The sequence below is a fragment of the Canis lupus genome, chromosome 34 (genome assembly GCF_011100685.1).
Source record: "Canis lupus familiaris isolate Mischka breed German Shepherd chromosome 34, alternate assembly UU_Cfam_GSD_1.0, whole genome shotgun sequence".
Taxonomy (NCBI): domain Eukaryota; kingdom Metazoa; phylum Chordata; class Mammalia; order Carnivora; family Canidae; genus Canis; species Canis lupus.
Window position 1 is genome coordinate 3,431,177 of NC_049255.1, and position 13,419 is coordinate 3,444,595.

Genomic DNA, 13,419 nt, shown 5'->3' on the forward strand with positions numbered 1-13,419 from the left:
TGCTCAACCTTTGTGGCCCAGTCTGTCACAAAATTCAACTCTTCCCTTGTAGGCCATAGACAAGTATGCAAATACATAGAGCCGTGTTCCAAAAAAACCTTTACTTATAAAAACAAGTAGGCAGGATTTTCCCTCAAGCCAAACCCCTGTATTAAAGGATTGATTTATACATAGTGAGCACCAAAAACATTTTTTCCTTTGTATTTACTTCAATAAAATTCCCAGCAAATGCTATTTCAAAAGACAGCTGTGAAAGGAGTTTGTCTCTGCAGTCACATTTTTATAGAGCCGATTTAAAACTCCCTTTAGTTATTAGGAATCCAACATTATCAACTTTCAGATTAATATTACTAATGCCTTTGATAAGTTCAACATATGCCATGAAAGATACTAATACATTTCAGAAATATCTGTGTTTTATTTGTTCTATTCATAACACAATAGATGAAACACAATCTTGTCTTAAAATTTATTGAAATCTTATTACATAAGTAAGATGGAACTTACGTTTCTAAAGACAACTATGATATTCTTTTTCAGTATCTGCTGTGACGATGTCTATTTAGATTAGTCTTGAGAGAAAATACAATCTTTCTTTCATAAAAAAGTAGAATATAATTCTTTCTTTTACTTTTATGTGTTCTGCTTTGAACAATAATAAAAAATACTTTAAAAGCATTTTCAAGTATTATAACTGACATGCAATATTAATGACTTTTTCTAACTTAATCCCATTTTAAGGTTTCACTTAAAAATATCTAAAACCCTAAAGAATCCTACCCAACCTAAAACCTTTGCTTTTGCTTTGCCTGCATTAATGACTGTTGTAGTCTATCCACTGCAGACATAACCTCCACTTTCTCCTGCTCCCTGTCATTAGTTACGTAAGGAAGACCAATCCCTGTGTCCTCCACGAGCACTGCTTCCTGAGAAAAATTGACAACGCTGTCACAAGGGACAGTAAATTAAATTCCTTGTTGAGCCCGTTGTCATCAGACTTGATGCTGGATTTTCATAAGGTCCTGTGTAATGGTGTATGGTTCTAAATGGAGGCCAAGTCAATCAGACGGTCCATATATGCACATTGAGGTCTCGGGTAAAACCAAAATGTCCTGCTGGTTTGTCACTCAAATTAACTTCCACAGCTCTTTCATCTTGGTTAGATTTTGGATCCTTGGGCCCATTATATTAATAGTGAACAGAAGTCTGCTTGGTATCCTTAATTCAAACCAGATCTCAGCCTTGTTACTCGTCATAATGGCACAAAGACAATCATAACACAAGTCCTCTGCCCACTTGTCAGATTTTCACAGCACCCCTTTAGGGATTCTCACAGGTGTTCTAAAAGTAAGGGTATGCTCTAGGACATGTGCTCACACTCTTAGTCCATCCTGCCCGTGCTATTAATTTGATGAGGGAAAGCGCTTTGGAGGTGGAAAAAAAGAGTGATCATCCCAAAGCTCTGTTTCTGTGTGTCTTGCAGGAGTCCTTTGGAACCTCTCATCTTGCGACGCACTCAAAATGCCAATCATCCAGGACACTCTGGCAGTGTTGACCAATGCCGTGATTATTCCCCACTCAGGCTGGGAAAATTCACCTCTTCAGGATGATCGGAAAATACAGCTGCATTCCTCACAGGTGCTGCGAAATGCCACTGGATGCCTAAGGTGAGTCTCATCCGGGATGGCTCCTCCTGCAATCATACACTTTCTGTTTCTATAAATTCAGTTGCACCTTTACTGAGGATCAGAGCGTCCCAGAAAGATGAGCATTGGTAAAGGAGGATAAGAAGCTAGCAAAAACCACTTCTAATGAGGTAGCAAGGAGGGGTAGGCATCTTTTACTATAAGTTTCTTACTTCCTTAACATTTTTTGTGTCTTGGGTGAAAAATAAACATTTTCATTCCAACCCAAAATAATTAGTATGTTAAAGACAATAGTTTCCAATAATTTTCCATGTTATATTATATCATGCATACAGAATACCCAGGCAGGCCAGTTGGTTGGGGGAGGGTCTATGATATACACAGAGGGATCTAGTTAACTGTCATCGCTAGTTTTCTTTTTTATTCTTAAAAAATTGACTGTGTGACTGCCAGTTACTACAATTGCTTAGAGATAACTTTTTAATAAAACTTGTTGTATGAAATGTTCTTTTTAAATAATAAAAGCAAATATGTTCTAATTTTCTCTCAATTAATTTTTACAAAAATCATCCCCCAGAAATATATTAAGAAGTCTTAGAATCATCTTTATTTTTGTTTAATTTTTGCTCTTAGAAAAGAAGGTAATAATCAAGATACAGTTTTTCCAAATTCTGGAAACTCTGCTCCCAAGGATGCTGTATTTTGTACCAAAGTTGGAAATTTCTGCTGGATAAAATTAATGATGAGATGAGGGCAAAAGGGTGACTCAGAATACCCAGTCAAATAATCTATATTTCAAACATAAAATGTACGAGATTGTTTTAGCTGGGCTGCCTCCAAGCTGTCATTTCTCCTATAGTTGATTGGTTTCTAGGTGCAAAAACCAGTCCCTACTGAGAAGGAACAAAATCACCTTGCTGACATTAATAATAATTATCTCATGAATATTTATAACAGTGCTCCCAACCTCCAGTAGAGAGGGGTGGTGTGTTTGTGTAAATGTGCGTGCATAGAGGAAGATAAAGTGAGTCTGCCTCCATAAATATCGACATGCATTCACAGAGAGGAATAGGAAATCCTCTAATGATTTTGCTTTTCCTCAAGGTCACAAAATAATGATCTTTGGACATTATTTCTCTGGCAAAGCTTTACCATAAGGCAAATTTACAGTTCTCCAAAACTCCCTGTTGAGACATTCATTTTATAACCTCTCACATTCTGTTATCCTTCAGAAATCTCCTGTCCCACCAGAAGAAATATAACTCTTTCCAAAGCTAAAATTGTAGGTACTTCTGACTTTTTATACCTAATTTTTCCAGTTCAGTTATTTGCAACTATTATAGGTATTTTTTCCCTTCTGAGCATCTTCGACTTATAAAGAATCAAAAAAATAAAATAATATAAAATGAAAAAAAAGGAAAGAAAAGGAACTATTGCTCCTAATCATGGAAAAGTTCCCTCAGAATTAATTGTAGAAAAAAAAAAAAAAGAATCAATTGTAGAAGTATGGTCAGTAAAGACCTGGTTAACGCTATCAGTTAAAATTCTCTCTGAGTGATACAGTAATGTAATTATACATTCAAGTTGTTGGACTTCTGGATGTAGGCCACTGCTGTTAAGAGCATACATTCAGCACCATTTAATGCGAAGTCAGATGAAGAAGCTAGACTGCTTAGGCTGATGGGTCCCTATAGTAGGTTCTGGGATGTGACCTAGAGCGAAGATAGGTCAATCAGGATGACTCTCCATCCCTCTCTATTCATACACACAGCGGCCTGGCCTAGTGCTTCAGCTGCTGAAAATGACCAGGAGCAACCACATCATAGGGAGCCAGAAAGGGAGATATCTGATTTGCAAAGAGTTTCACATAATCAGATTGGGTTTCTTTAGTCAAGATGCAACTGAGTTGGGGTTTTATATCTTCGTTCTGAATTACCATGTGACTGGCAAAGCAAAATCCATCAGTATGTAGTGAATACTTAACTCATCCCCTTAATTCATTGAACCCCTTGCCCTTCTACAGAAAGAAAGAATAATTTCTCCTCTTATTTGAATGTGTTTGTCAATCATTCCACAGTGAGGAACAGGTCGAACTAAGGAAGAAAATAGTGTAGGGAAGAGGCTAAAATGCATTTATCAAATCCTAGGTGGATACAAAGTTTCCAGAAATTTCTAAGAATATTTGCCACTTAATTTACAACCAGTGTTGGCAATGCACCAGAATAGTAACAATTGTTATTATCCTGATGGAAGGGTCTAGATTTTAATTTTTGAGGTTAGATACATTCTTGATTTTTCTGAGAAACCCTAGCTTTTTATTTACATTAAAGAAATTACTTCTTGTGCTATTCCGTCCTTTCAGCAGTCTTACCATGAGTATTTGTAGAGTGTCTGCTGTGTGCCTGGGAGGGATCTAGAGGCAGAAATAAACAAGGCCCAGCAAAATTCCTCCTGAAAATGCAGAAAAGATGTGAATATACTCCTTAAAATGTAAATTAATAACCAGATTGTCTCAATTTATAAACTGGATCTGGGCTTGTACCTTTGCAAGGAACATTTTCTTCTATCAAAATATTTAGAAAGAATTTGGTGCTTCCACACTTCTTAAAGAAAAAAAGTCACAGCAGTTCTTGTCTTTTTCATGTACTAAACATATATTGTATATAAAGTGATACAGTGAATTTATACACAAAAGGATATAGTAAGTTTGTATACCAATTTCATACTTTGATCTGACCTATTAATTTATAGCTTTGATTTTGCAAGTTGCTTGAATTATATAAAATGCCAAATTTATACGTTCTAATTCTTTTCCAATGCCTCATGACCGCCACTATCATATTCCATGAAATTTGGCTAGAATGATTTAGGACCTTGTTTAGCTGGTAACAGAAAACCACTGCATTTGGCCTACAGAATGTACCTGCCTGGGTACGGGTGTGTAAGGAATTCAACAGACAACTCAGAAAGAATTGTGACTAAGTTGGTGTAAACCACATTAAGTGTCACAACTCACACACAATTCAGTTCATTTTATGTGATTTCTAGATATTTCACTGTGAAGGCAAAGAAAATCAGTAGCCTTCAAAAAATAATATAAAATATGTGCACTATTTTTTATTCTCTTCTTTTTCAGATCTTATTCCTTATTAGGGAAGTATTTTTAAAACTAAAGCATTATTGTTGAGGACAATCCTGTTATATCAAAATTCTTTTTAATTATTTACTTTCATGTATGTCAACTTCTAGAAATCCTCCACAGCCTTTAAGGATCAGGAATTACATATAATTCAATCCTTGTCATAATTATACATTTTAATCAATTTATTTTGAGAGTGTGATTTTCTCATTACCATTCATTATCAAATAACACTTTGAATTAAAAAAATTACAAGTAGCAACGTACATGAGTCACTAAATATATTTTTTTACTAAATATTTTTGATATGTGAGATGTCAGTTAAATTTAATTCAGTTATCTTTCCTTGGGCGATATTTCCCTGATATTGAGTTGGAATGGAAGCTCTCCTTTCTCAAGATTTCTAGAAATATTGAACAGTGGAGCTGTGTGTGTGTGTGTGTGTGTGTGTGTGTGTGTGTGTGTGTTGGGGGAGTTGTGGGTATGTTGGTTCATTCCAAAGTTTGACCTGGCCACATGATATTTATTAAGTAAATTTATGCATTTGTCAATAGAGACAAGATTTTCAAATAAGATAAATTGAATATCCCTGTCTTTCAAGGACCATAAATTTCTGCTTCAAGTACATCATTTATTCTTGTATGTACTGTGTGTTCAGTAGCTCATGTCTAGTAGGTTGGGAAGTCATTACTTGCACTCACCACTCCCACTATTCCACACGGAGAGGAAACACAGGGTCCTGTGAGGTGACAGGAACAGATCTATGCTCAGAGCAACACAACCAACTGAGCACCCAACTGCCAGATGGACTCACTCTCTCTTGTGTTGGCTGCTTTAATATGCTTCTTGACAGCTCCTAAGTGGCATCCTCTCAGCCAACATCCATCCATCTTGCCTGTAGTTGGCAACTGTCTTCCCCCTCCTCCATCTTTTCCTACTTCTCATTCTTCTCTCCTAAAGCCTCAAGTATGGAGTGGGAGGCCACCTGGAGAATTAGTCATGGAGCCCCACGTCAGCCCCTTCTCTCCACCTCCACCTTAAATCTTAATTTAGGCAATTAGTCAGAGCAATGGATGCTTTTTTTTTTAAGATAAGACTATATTTTAAGACATACCCTAGATAATAAACTTGACATTATTTTTCCAGTGCTCAGATTTCTCCATTCTCTTACCGATCATTTAATTCTCTTTTACTGATGGCTCTACTCCTTTTCCTGGGTAGTATTTCCTACACCGGGTGGCTTGCAGCTCCAGTGGGAGCTTCTGGTAGGTGAAAGTAAATTCATCTGATCACTAATGGAGAACAACATTATTCTTAATTTTTGTCCGTAGCAGGATTCAAACTTGCTTGTGTCATTTCAGGGTGGGAAGCTGAGCTTAAGAATTTCAGCAATTAGTATTCTGAAAGAGATCACCTTTTCATATTTCAGTAGGAAAAAAATGTATTATAAATGCAAATTGTACCACTCGTAAATGTTCAGAAGCTTATCAGAGGGAAATTTAAGTTAGACAAAAAAAGCATAAGCCTTCCTAAGCTAAGATCTGGAACGCTAACACTGTCCGACCTTTAGATAATTCCTTAGAGTCTTAATAAACTCTGTTCAGTTTTTCAGACCTTATCTTTGGCAGTGATGCCGTACCAATATCGATGGTGGTACCTACCCCACCACCAGCCCAGCATGGGGCACACCCACGGGAAATGTTCTGAAGAGATGAGTCTCTTGCCTTTTCCTTTGCTAAAAAAGCATGGTAAATCTTCACGGAAAGGTGTCATATCATGTTGACATAGCAAAAATTTAAGCACATATGAAATAAAAAATGAAAAGTTAATGCCCTTAGTCCTTTTCCATTTAAAATTCATTTGGGGGTAGGAAATGGAAATTTTCAAAAGCGAATCTGTTTCTGAAGTATCTGTCACTGAGGAAAGATGATAGAAATGAAAAAAAAAATCAGATTTTGTTGGAGGAGCGAGTTGATAAGAATGATGGTGGCTAGATTGTTGTATTCCAGGCAGCAGTGGCAGGTGGGGCCAGCAGGCATTACAGCTGCCAGCAATTAGCGCAAGTCATTTCCGCAAGCTTCCTTCTGCCCATGCCCACCCTGGACACACACTCATACTCCCCTTCTTCCTCATCCCTGCCTCTTTTCTAATGTCTGTCTTTTGCTCCAATGCTGTACAATTTAAGCTTCAATTTTTAATAACAGCCATCTTAAAATATGGCCTAAAAAATGTGGCCAAATGTTATTTGTAAGGCTTAGGCTATAAGGTGCATGAAGTTACTGGGTTAGTTCTTTTTCCTTCACTTTAGGATTAAGGAGTCCTCCAGAAGACTACTCTCCTTTGGCCTAAACCAGGCAAGTCAGACCATGGAAGAGATTGAGTTCTGTACTCATGATTGTTCCATCATACAATGTATAATCACACTTTTCCTAGCTCTGGCCAAAATAATCACCTTCAACCAAAATGTGTGTTGGCCAACCACAGCCTGATGGCTAAACAGTGAAGGTCAGACTGGCTCAGCCTGTAGACAAGCTCGTTTTGCCTGAGATGATTGTAATGGGTTAAATGAATGCCCCTCCACCCTGCCAAAAAAAAATTTATGTCCACCAGGAACCTCACAATGTGACCCTATTTAGAAATAGGGTCTTTGCAGATACATTATTTAAACCAAGAAGAGGTCATACTGGCTTAGGTTGGGCCTGAATCCAATGGATGGTGTCTTTATAAGAAGAGGACCTACCTCAAGTATGAGTGCACTTACATATGGAAGCCTAACAAACAAGAGCAACACAACTCAAGAGAAGGCCATGTGAAGACAGGGGCAGAGATTGGAGTGATGTGGGGGTAAGCCAAGGAATGCATGGGCATTGCAGAAAGCCACCAGAAGCTAGAAAAATGCAAAGAAGGATTCCTCCCCGGAGCCTTCAGTGGGAACATGGCCCTGCTGAGACCTTGATTTTGGAATTCTAATCTCTCAAACTGTGGGAGAATGAGTTTCTGTTGTTTTAAGCTCCCCCCAGTTTGTGGTACCTTATTCTGGCAGCACTGGGAACTGCCTGCAGTCACCCCAGAAAGTAATCCAGAGGGGGCCTCCAAAGGCAGAAAGCTGCCATAAAACATAGTGGGGAGCAAGGGGGACTGTAAATAACCCAGAGAAGCTGCCCATACCCAAAGAGTGTTCATGCACAGGAACAAACCACCCGGATAGGGAGCTGTTGTTGCTCTAGGCCATAGCTCAGGTGCAAGGCCAAACATCCCTTGCAGAGGATCGGGGTCTGCAAGCCCAGGTGTGGCTGTCTCAGCCAAAGAAGGTCCACATGAAGTCTCTCGACTGGGTAGCTGTTAAATAAGCATCTCCCCACATGTGAATCTGGTTTCTGTGTTTTCTGCTTCTATTTATGAACCCACCACCCATTTCCTCCAGTTTTTACCTTCTGAATGTTCTGCGGATCTATTTAATACTATGGACAGCCAGAAGTCATTCTAGATTCTCAAGCAGGGCACATGACCTGATAGAAGGATCACCTAAGGAAGTTGCCTCCCGCAGCTGAGTGCAGAATGAATGCTTTCTGGGTTTCGCATGAAACCTGACTGTGTTTCCCATTTAAAGTATCACAAATCAACATCCTAAAGATCCCTGTCATGGCCATGATCATCATTTCAGAGTGAACTACAGGTGAAGCCTTGCTGAGTATCCTTTTTTACCATTTAATCTGCATGCTCAATAAGACGACTCTGGTCCATTACTGTATGGCTGTGTTCCATTTAGTCATGCGTGCTTAGAACTCTATCTCCAGCCAAAATATCTGCATAAGGCTGGCTTTGCTAACCTCCACAGCTCATTTCCTAGAGCCCCTGAGTCATTTATTTATTTTTATTATTCTATTCCCACTTCAACATCTTGTCCTGAAGGACAACAATATACAACCCTAATTTTTCTATCTATCTCGTATACACGAAAATGTTATTAAGCCCATCAAAGGAGCTGCACTGCGCCTTTGCTTATGAGTATAATTAAACTCAGACCCTCAATTAGTCATTTTAACCCATATAATGGATGAGCATTTGGTCCCATGGAGCCACTAATTCTGGAGTGACCTTGAGAAAACCCTTTCACAGAGTAATACCTAGTGATCATTACACTCTGGCTGGAAAGCTCCAAGGACATTTATTTTATCTGGTTTGTCTGTTACATTAGCCACAGGTAAAAGGAGGAATTATTATTACTTTTATGTTTGATTGCTTGCCAATATTATTCGACCACTAAAAAGAATCTATTTTGCTGCCATGACTTATTCACTCCATAACTGAAAGCCTGTAGCTCCCACCTCCTTCGCCCATTTTGCCCATCTCCCCCATACCCTCCTCTGGCAGCCATCAGTGTGTTCCTTGTATTGATGGGCTGGGGATTTCTGCTCTTTTGGTTTGCTTGTTTGTTAGGCTTCCACATGTAAGTGCACTTATATGGCATTTGTCTTTCACTGTCTGACCTACTTCATGATAGAACATATAGTCAAAAAAAAAAAAATCTGTTCTAAAAAGTTTTTTTAAAAGTCTTGTATAATGAGTTCTGGATTTATCCCAGGCTTGTGTTGCAGCTGAACTGAGCACTCTTTATCCAGTGACTTAAAATGGGAATGACCTACTCTATGTGGATGCTGTGAACAGAGAACCCACTCACACTTGGTTTTCCCACGCCTAGTACTAAAGCAGATGATATTCCTCACCTGGGCAGCTCTCTTTTTCAGATCACTGTGCCTTTTATGGATGCAAAGTGAATGGTTTTCTTGAGTCCTAACTCAGCAATGAAGGGCCCCTTTGAAAGAAAGGAGCAGAATTGGGGGTGGGGTAGCAGAAGGAGCAAGGGGGTTAGGGCCCCATCAGAGAAGACAGTTGGACTGCCTTTCTCAGCAGCTCCTTTGGTGACAAGGGCTTCAGTCTCCCATGGAGCACCTCAAGCTTCTAGCTCACTCTGTGCCACCCAATCAGGGCAGGTTATACTCTATTAGTTTATAATAATAAGTTTATATTCTATTAATAGGTTACAAAGTTTATACTGGATGAGTTTGCTAAGGCTATCATAGCAAAGTACCACAAATTGGATGGCTTAAACAGCAGAAATGTATTTTCTCACAATTCTGGAAGTTAGAAGTCTAAGATCAAGATGTCAGCAGGACTGGTTCTCAAAGGATCTGTCTCCTTGGTTTGCAGATGACCATCTTCTCGCTGTGTCCTCCTATGGTCTTCCCTTTGTGTCTGTGTGTCCTGATCTCTTCTTATAAATCTCCAAGCTGTGATCTCCAAGTGAGGCATCGCCCTTGGATACCACAGACTCTAGGGTTTGGCCTTTGGCCTTGCCTGGTCAGAAACTGGACCTTACAGCTACAATAGCATCAGGAGGAAATTAGCTTTGGTTTAACATCTGTTAAGAGCCCATTATAATGCTATGCCCCCTTAATGTGCGTGCTGTTTTATACAATTGTCGCTATAATGTAGTGAAGTAGGGTTCCTTATCCCATTTTATAGATCAAGAAGCTGATGCTCATAAGGATAAGAGTAGCTTGACCCAAGTCATACAGCTAATTAGGAAAGGAAAGATGTTATAAATCCAAGGTTGTGTGATGCCTCAGCTGGATTCCTCCCACTCTACCATGTTCCATTAGGCAGAGACAAGGAGCAGCACAAGAACACCAATGGATATTTACACTGAGGCTAGGATGCTGGCTCAGCCCAGATCCTAAGAGAAGCAGACGTGAAGACAGAATTTGCAGTCCATGCGAGGTATCTAATTAGGAGCAGTACTAGAGAGGATGATGGGAGGGAACCAGAGAACCTGGAAGAGCCTTCACACCATGATGCAGCAGGTCTGACCCCAAGTGAAGGGGAGTAGAAAAGAAGGAAGGAATGTTGGTTGGGTGGGTGAAATTGTCTTAAGATCTCAGGGAGTTTGACAAGATCACTGGAGAGTTCTTAAGCCCAAGTCATTCTTCCAAGGAGTCCCCCATCACCCTGGACCAGGCTTGCCCTATCACTGCTGCTGAGCTGGGTCACTTGCTGGAAGCACCCCTGGGGAGTGAAGCTTGAGCATGAAGGCAAACACAGTGACACATCTTAGGGCACAGAAGCTGGAACATCAGTCAGTGATGTTCCTGCAGTGAGAGATTTAAGTGGGTGCATTTTTATGGACATTACATAAGCCTAATCCTTTACCAGTGCTTTCATTTTCTATAGGCTAGCCACTAGGAGTCACTTGACAATCGGAAAGATGCTTGGGGATACAGAATCCAAACTAGAGGAGTTAGTTACATTGACTAAAAGTTTCATTCTCTCAATCTATTCTTTTGAGTCCTTACTCTGTGCTTGGCCCTATTGTAGGCATGCGGGCTGTGATGAAGAGCAGATAGACACAGTCTGTGGGGTTTGCCATTGAAAGAACGCATAATGTCATTAAGACAACCAGATTGAATCTAAGTCCCATTAGGCTGCCCCAGAACTGGAAAAATTGGAGTGTGTCTCTCCTAAATAATGCCTCAGAAGGCCATATTCTTTTTTTTTAATTTTTTATTTTATTTTTTTTATTTCTTGGCTAATCTACCTCTCTCTTACTAACACAATTTTTCTTTACATAAAAAGCTGCTTACCGTTAATTGATTGACTGCAACATCTTGTAGTCTTAAAGCTTTCTCTCTTTTCAGGGTTTTGCATTCTCATATCTTTTCTATTAGGAAAAGTCTGAAAAAACTTCAGTTTTTAATTCTATCAGAAGACATTTTTAAAGAAGAAGAAGAAGGAGGAGGAGGAGGAGGAGAGGAAGAAGAAGAAGAGGAGGAGGAAGAAGGAGGAGAAATTTCTATCCTCTAGAGGACTAACTATAATTTTCCAAAGTCCTCTCTGGCATTTATGTCCCATGGAACAGTAATAGGGATCATTTCTCCCCAAACATTGTCTTGTTTCCCTAAGCTAGAAGAAGTGAGAGTATAATGATTTCACCTTAAATATAAACTTTTAATATAAGACACCCTATCATGCTCTTCCTTCTAAAAGTTTCCATGACTTATTTCTGCAAAATTTGATCGACTTAATTATGAAAATTTGCAGGATCTAACTAAAACTTGTTTTGAATTATTTATTCTACAATTTGATTGCAAATATGGGCTTCTTTTAAAGGACAAGCAAATATTAAATTTTATATTTTCAGTATGAGTAGTCATTCTTCCTATTAGAATATGAATATTCAAATCTTTCCATTAGTATGAAAAAATCACTTCCTTTAAAAAAAGATTAAATAAAAAATCTAGTTAATCCCCAATCGGTAGACAATGGTGTTTAATATTTATCCCTATAAAATATTGGGTTGTAGGGTGTTAACTCTCTGATAAATAAAAAGCAAATTGCAAGAGATGGATCATTCTTCAAATACTTCATAACTTCCTGATATTAAAAATATAATTTTTCCTACTGCTGCCCTCCCAAATTATATTACATTGCATCAGAAGTAGCTTCCCTGGAGGAGAAGCAAAGAAACAAGTCTATTATCCATAAATTGAAGAAGAACGAGCTCACCAAACAGTTTCACTTACGTGCTAATCCTCCCCAGTATTTTAACACATCTATTTTCATACCATCTCTCCTTTCCCTTTTCAAAGTGGCACTTATTTTAAAATAAAGCCAGCATTTGTCAGAATTGTGACAAAACAACCAGAGAGATGAGGACAACTCGTAAGAGAACAAGCAAGCACAAGTGGAGACTAGCCTACACCCAGTAGTGTTAATGAAGATCTCCAGCTTGCAGTTGCAATTCCTCTTGGAGGAAAAAGAAACAAAACCAATGAGAGCCATGAGTAGCGTTTTCAAAGCACCAATGCAGAGATCATGCCCCCCCATCCTATGAACTCCAGAGTGAAGAGCTGGATGTACAACTCTCCTCTCCACAGCAAGGTTCTAAAGTCTTTTGCTGCTTTCATTCTCTTCTTCTTGAGTCTAGATGTTCCTTAATAGACCAAAGATATTGGAAGTTAGTCTCACTTGTCCTTTAGTTGACCAAGGGACTCTTTGAAATAAAAGAGCAGAAAGTGTTTGAATCGCCACCCTGTTCTCCTGGCCCCCCTTTCCTGGGTTAGTGACATCATCCTGTCCCAGAGCCAGAGTTTGGAGCTATCCATGAGTGTTTGCTTCGGGGCATTTGATAGGCAGCCCAGTCCCTGGGTTCCCCTCTATCGCCCTTCCCCTTGGAGCTATGACACGGAGGGGTGACAAGTGGGGCCTCTGACTCAGAAAACTGTAGCAGGGTAGAGGAATCACAGTAAGCAGAGGTGCAGGTGGGGTGAATAGAAGTACCACTTGGTCCTCTGCACTAAACCAGGAAGCTCCTGGTTGCCTCTCTATGGTGGGATCTTCACCATCTGCTAGCAAGTTGCTCGTTCTGGAAACAGAATTGGGGAAGCTACTAATTGTAAAACTTGCTCTTCATTCTTACTGGAAAGTCCTTGTTCTGAGCTGGCAGAAGGTTCTGGAAGTACTCACTAAGATGTTTTCCTTAGGCAAAGAGCCAGAGGGAAGGCAGCCCTACCTAGATTTCATGCTTTGGTCTACATTGTGTTGCCTCTGAAAGATCTAAGCAGAAGAAGCAGTTGG

At 39.4% G+C, this 13,419-nt stretch overlaps 1 protein-coding gene across 9 annotated transcripts in view; it reads left to right on the forward strand.

The window, feature by feature from the left end:
- Positions 1–13,419, forward strand: part of CTNND2 (catenin delta 2) — a 913,511-nt gene that overhangs the window by 741,863 nt on the left and 158,229 nt on the right. For all 9 annotated transcript variants that reach the window (XM_038583305.1, XM_038583308.1, XM_038583306.1 and 6 more), the window contains one exon: positions 1,484–1,667. In XM_038583305.1, the coding sequence (XP_038439233.1) occupies positions 1,484–1,667 (184 nt within the window). The remainder of the gene's footprint in view (positions 1–1,483; positions 1,668–13,419) is intronic.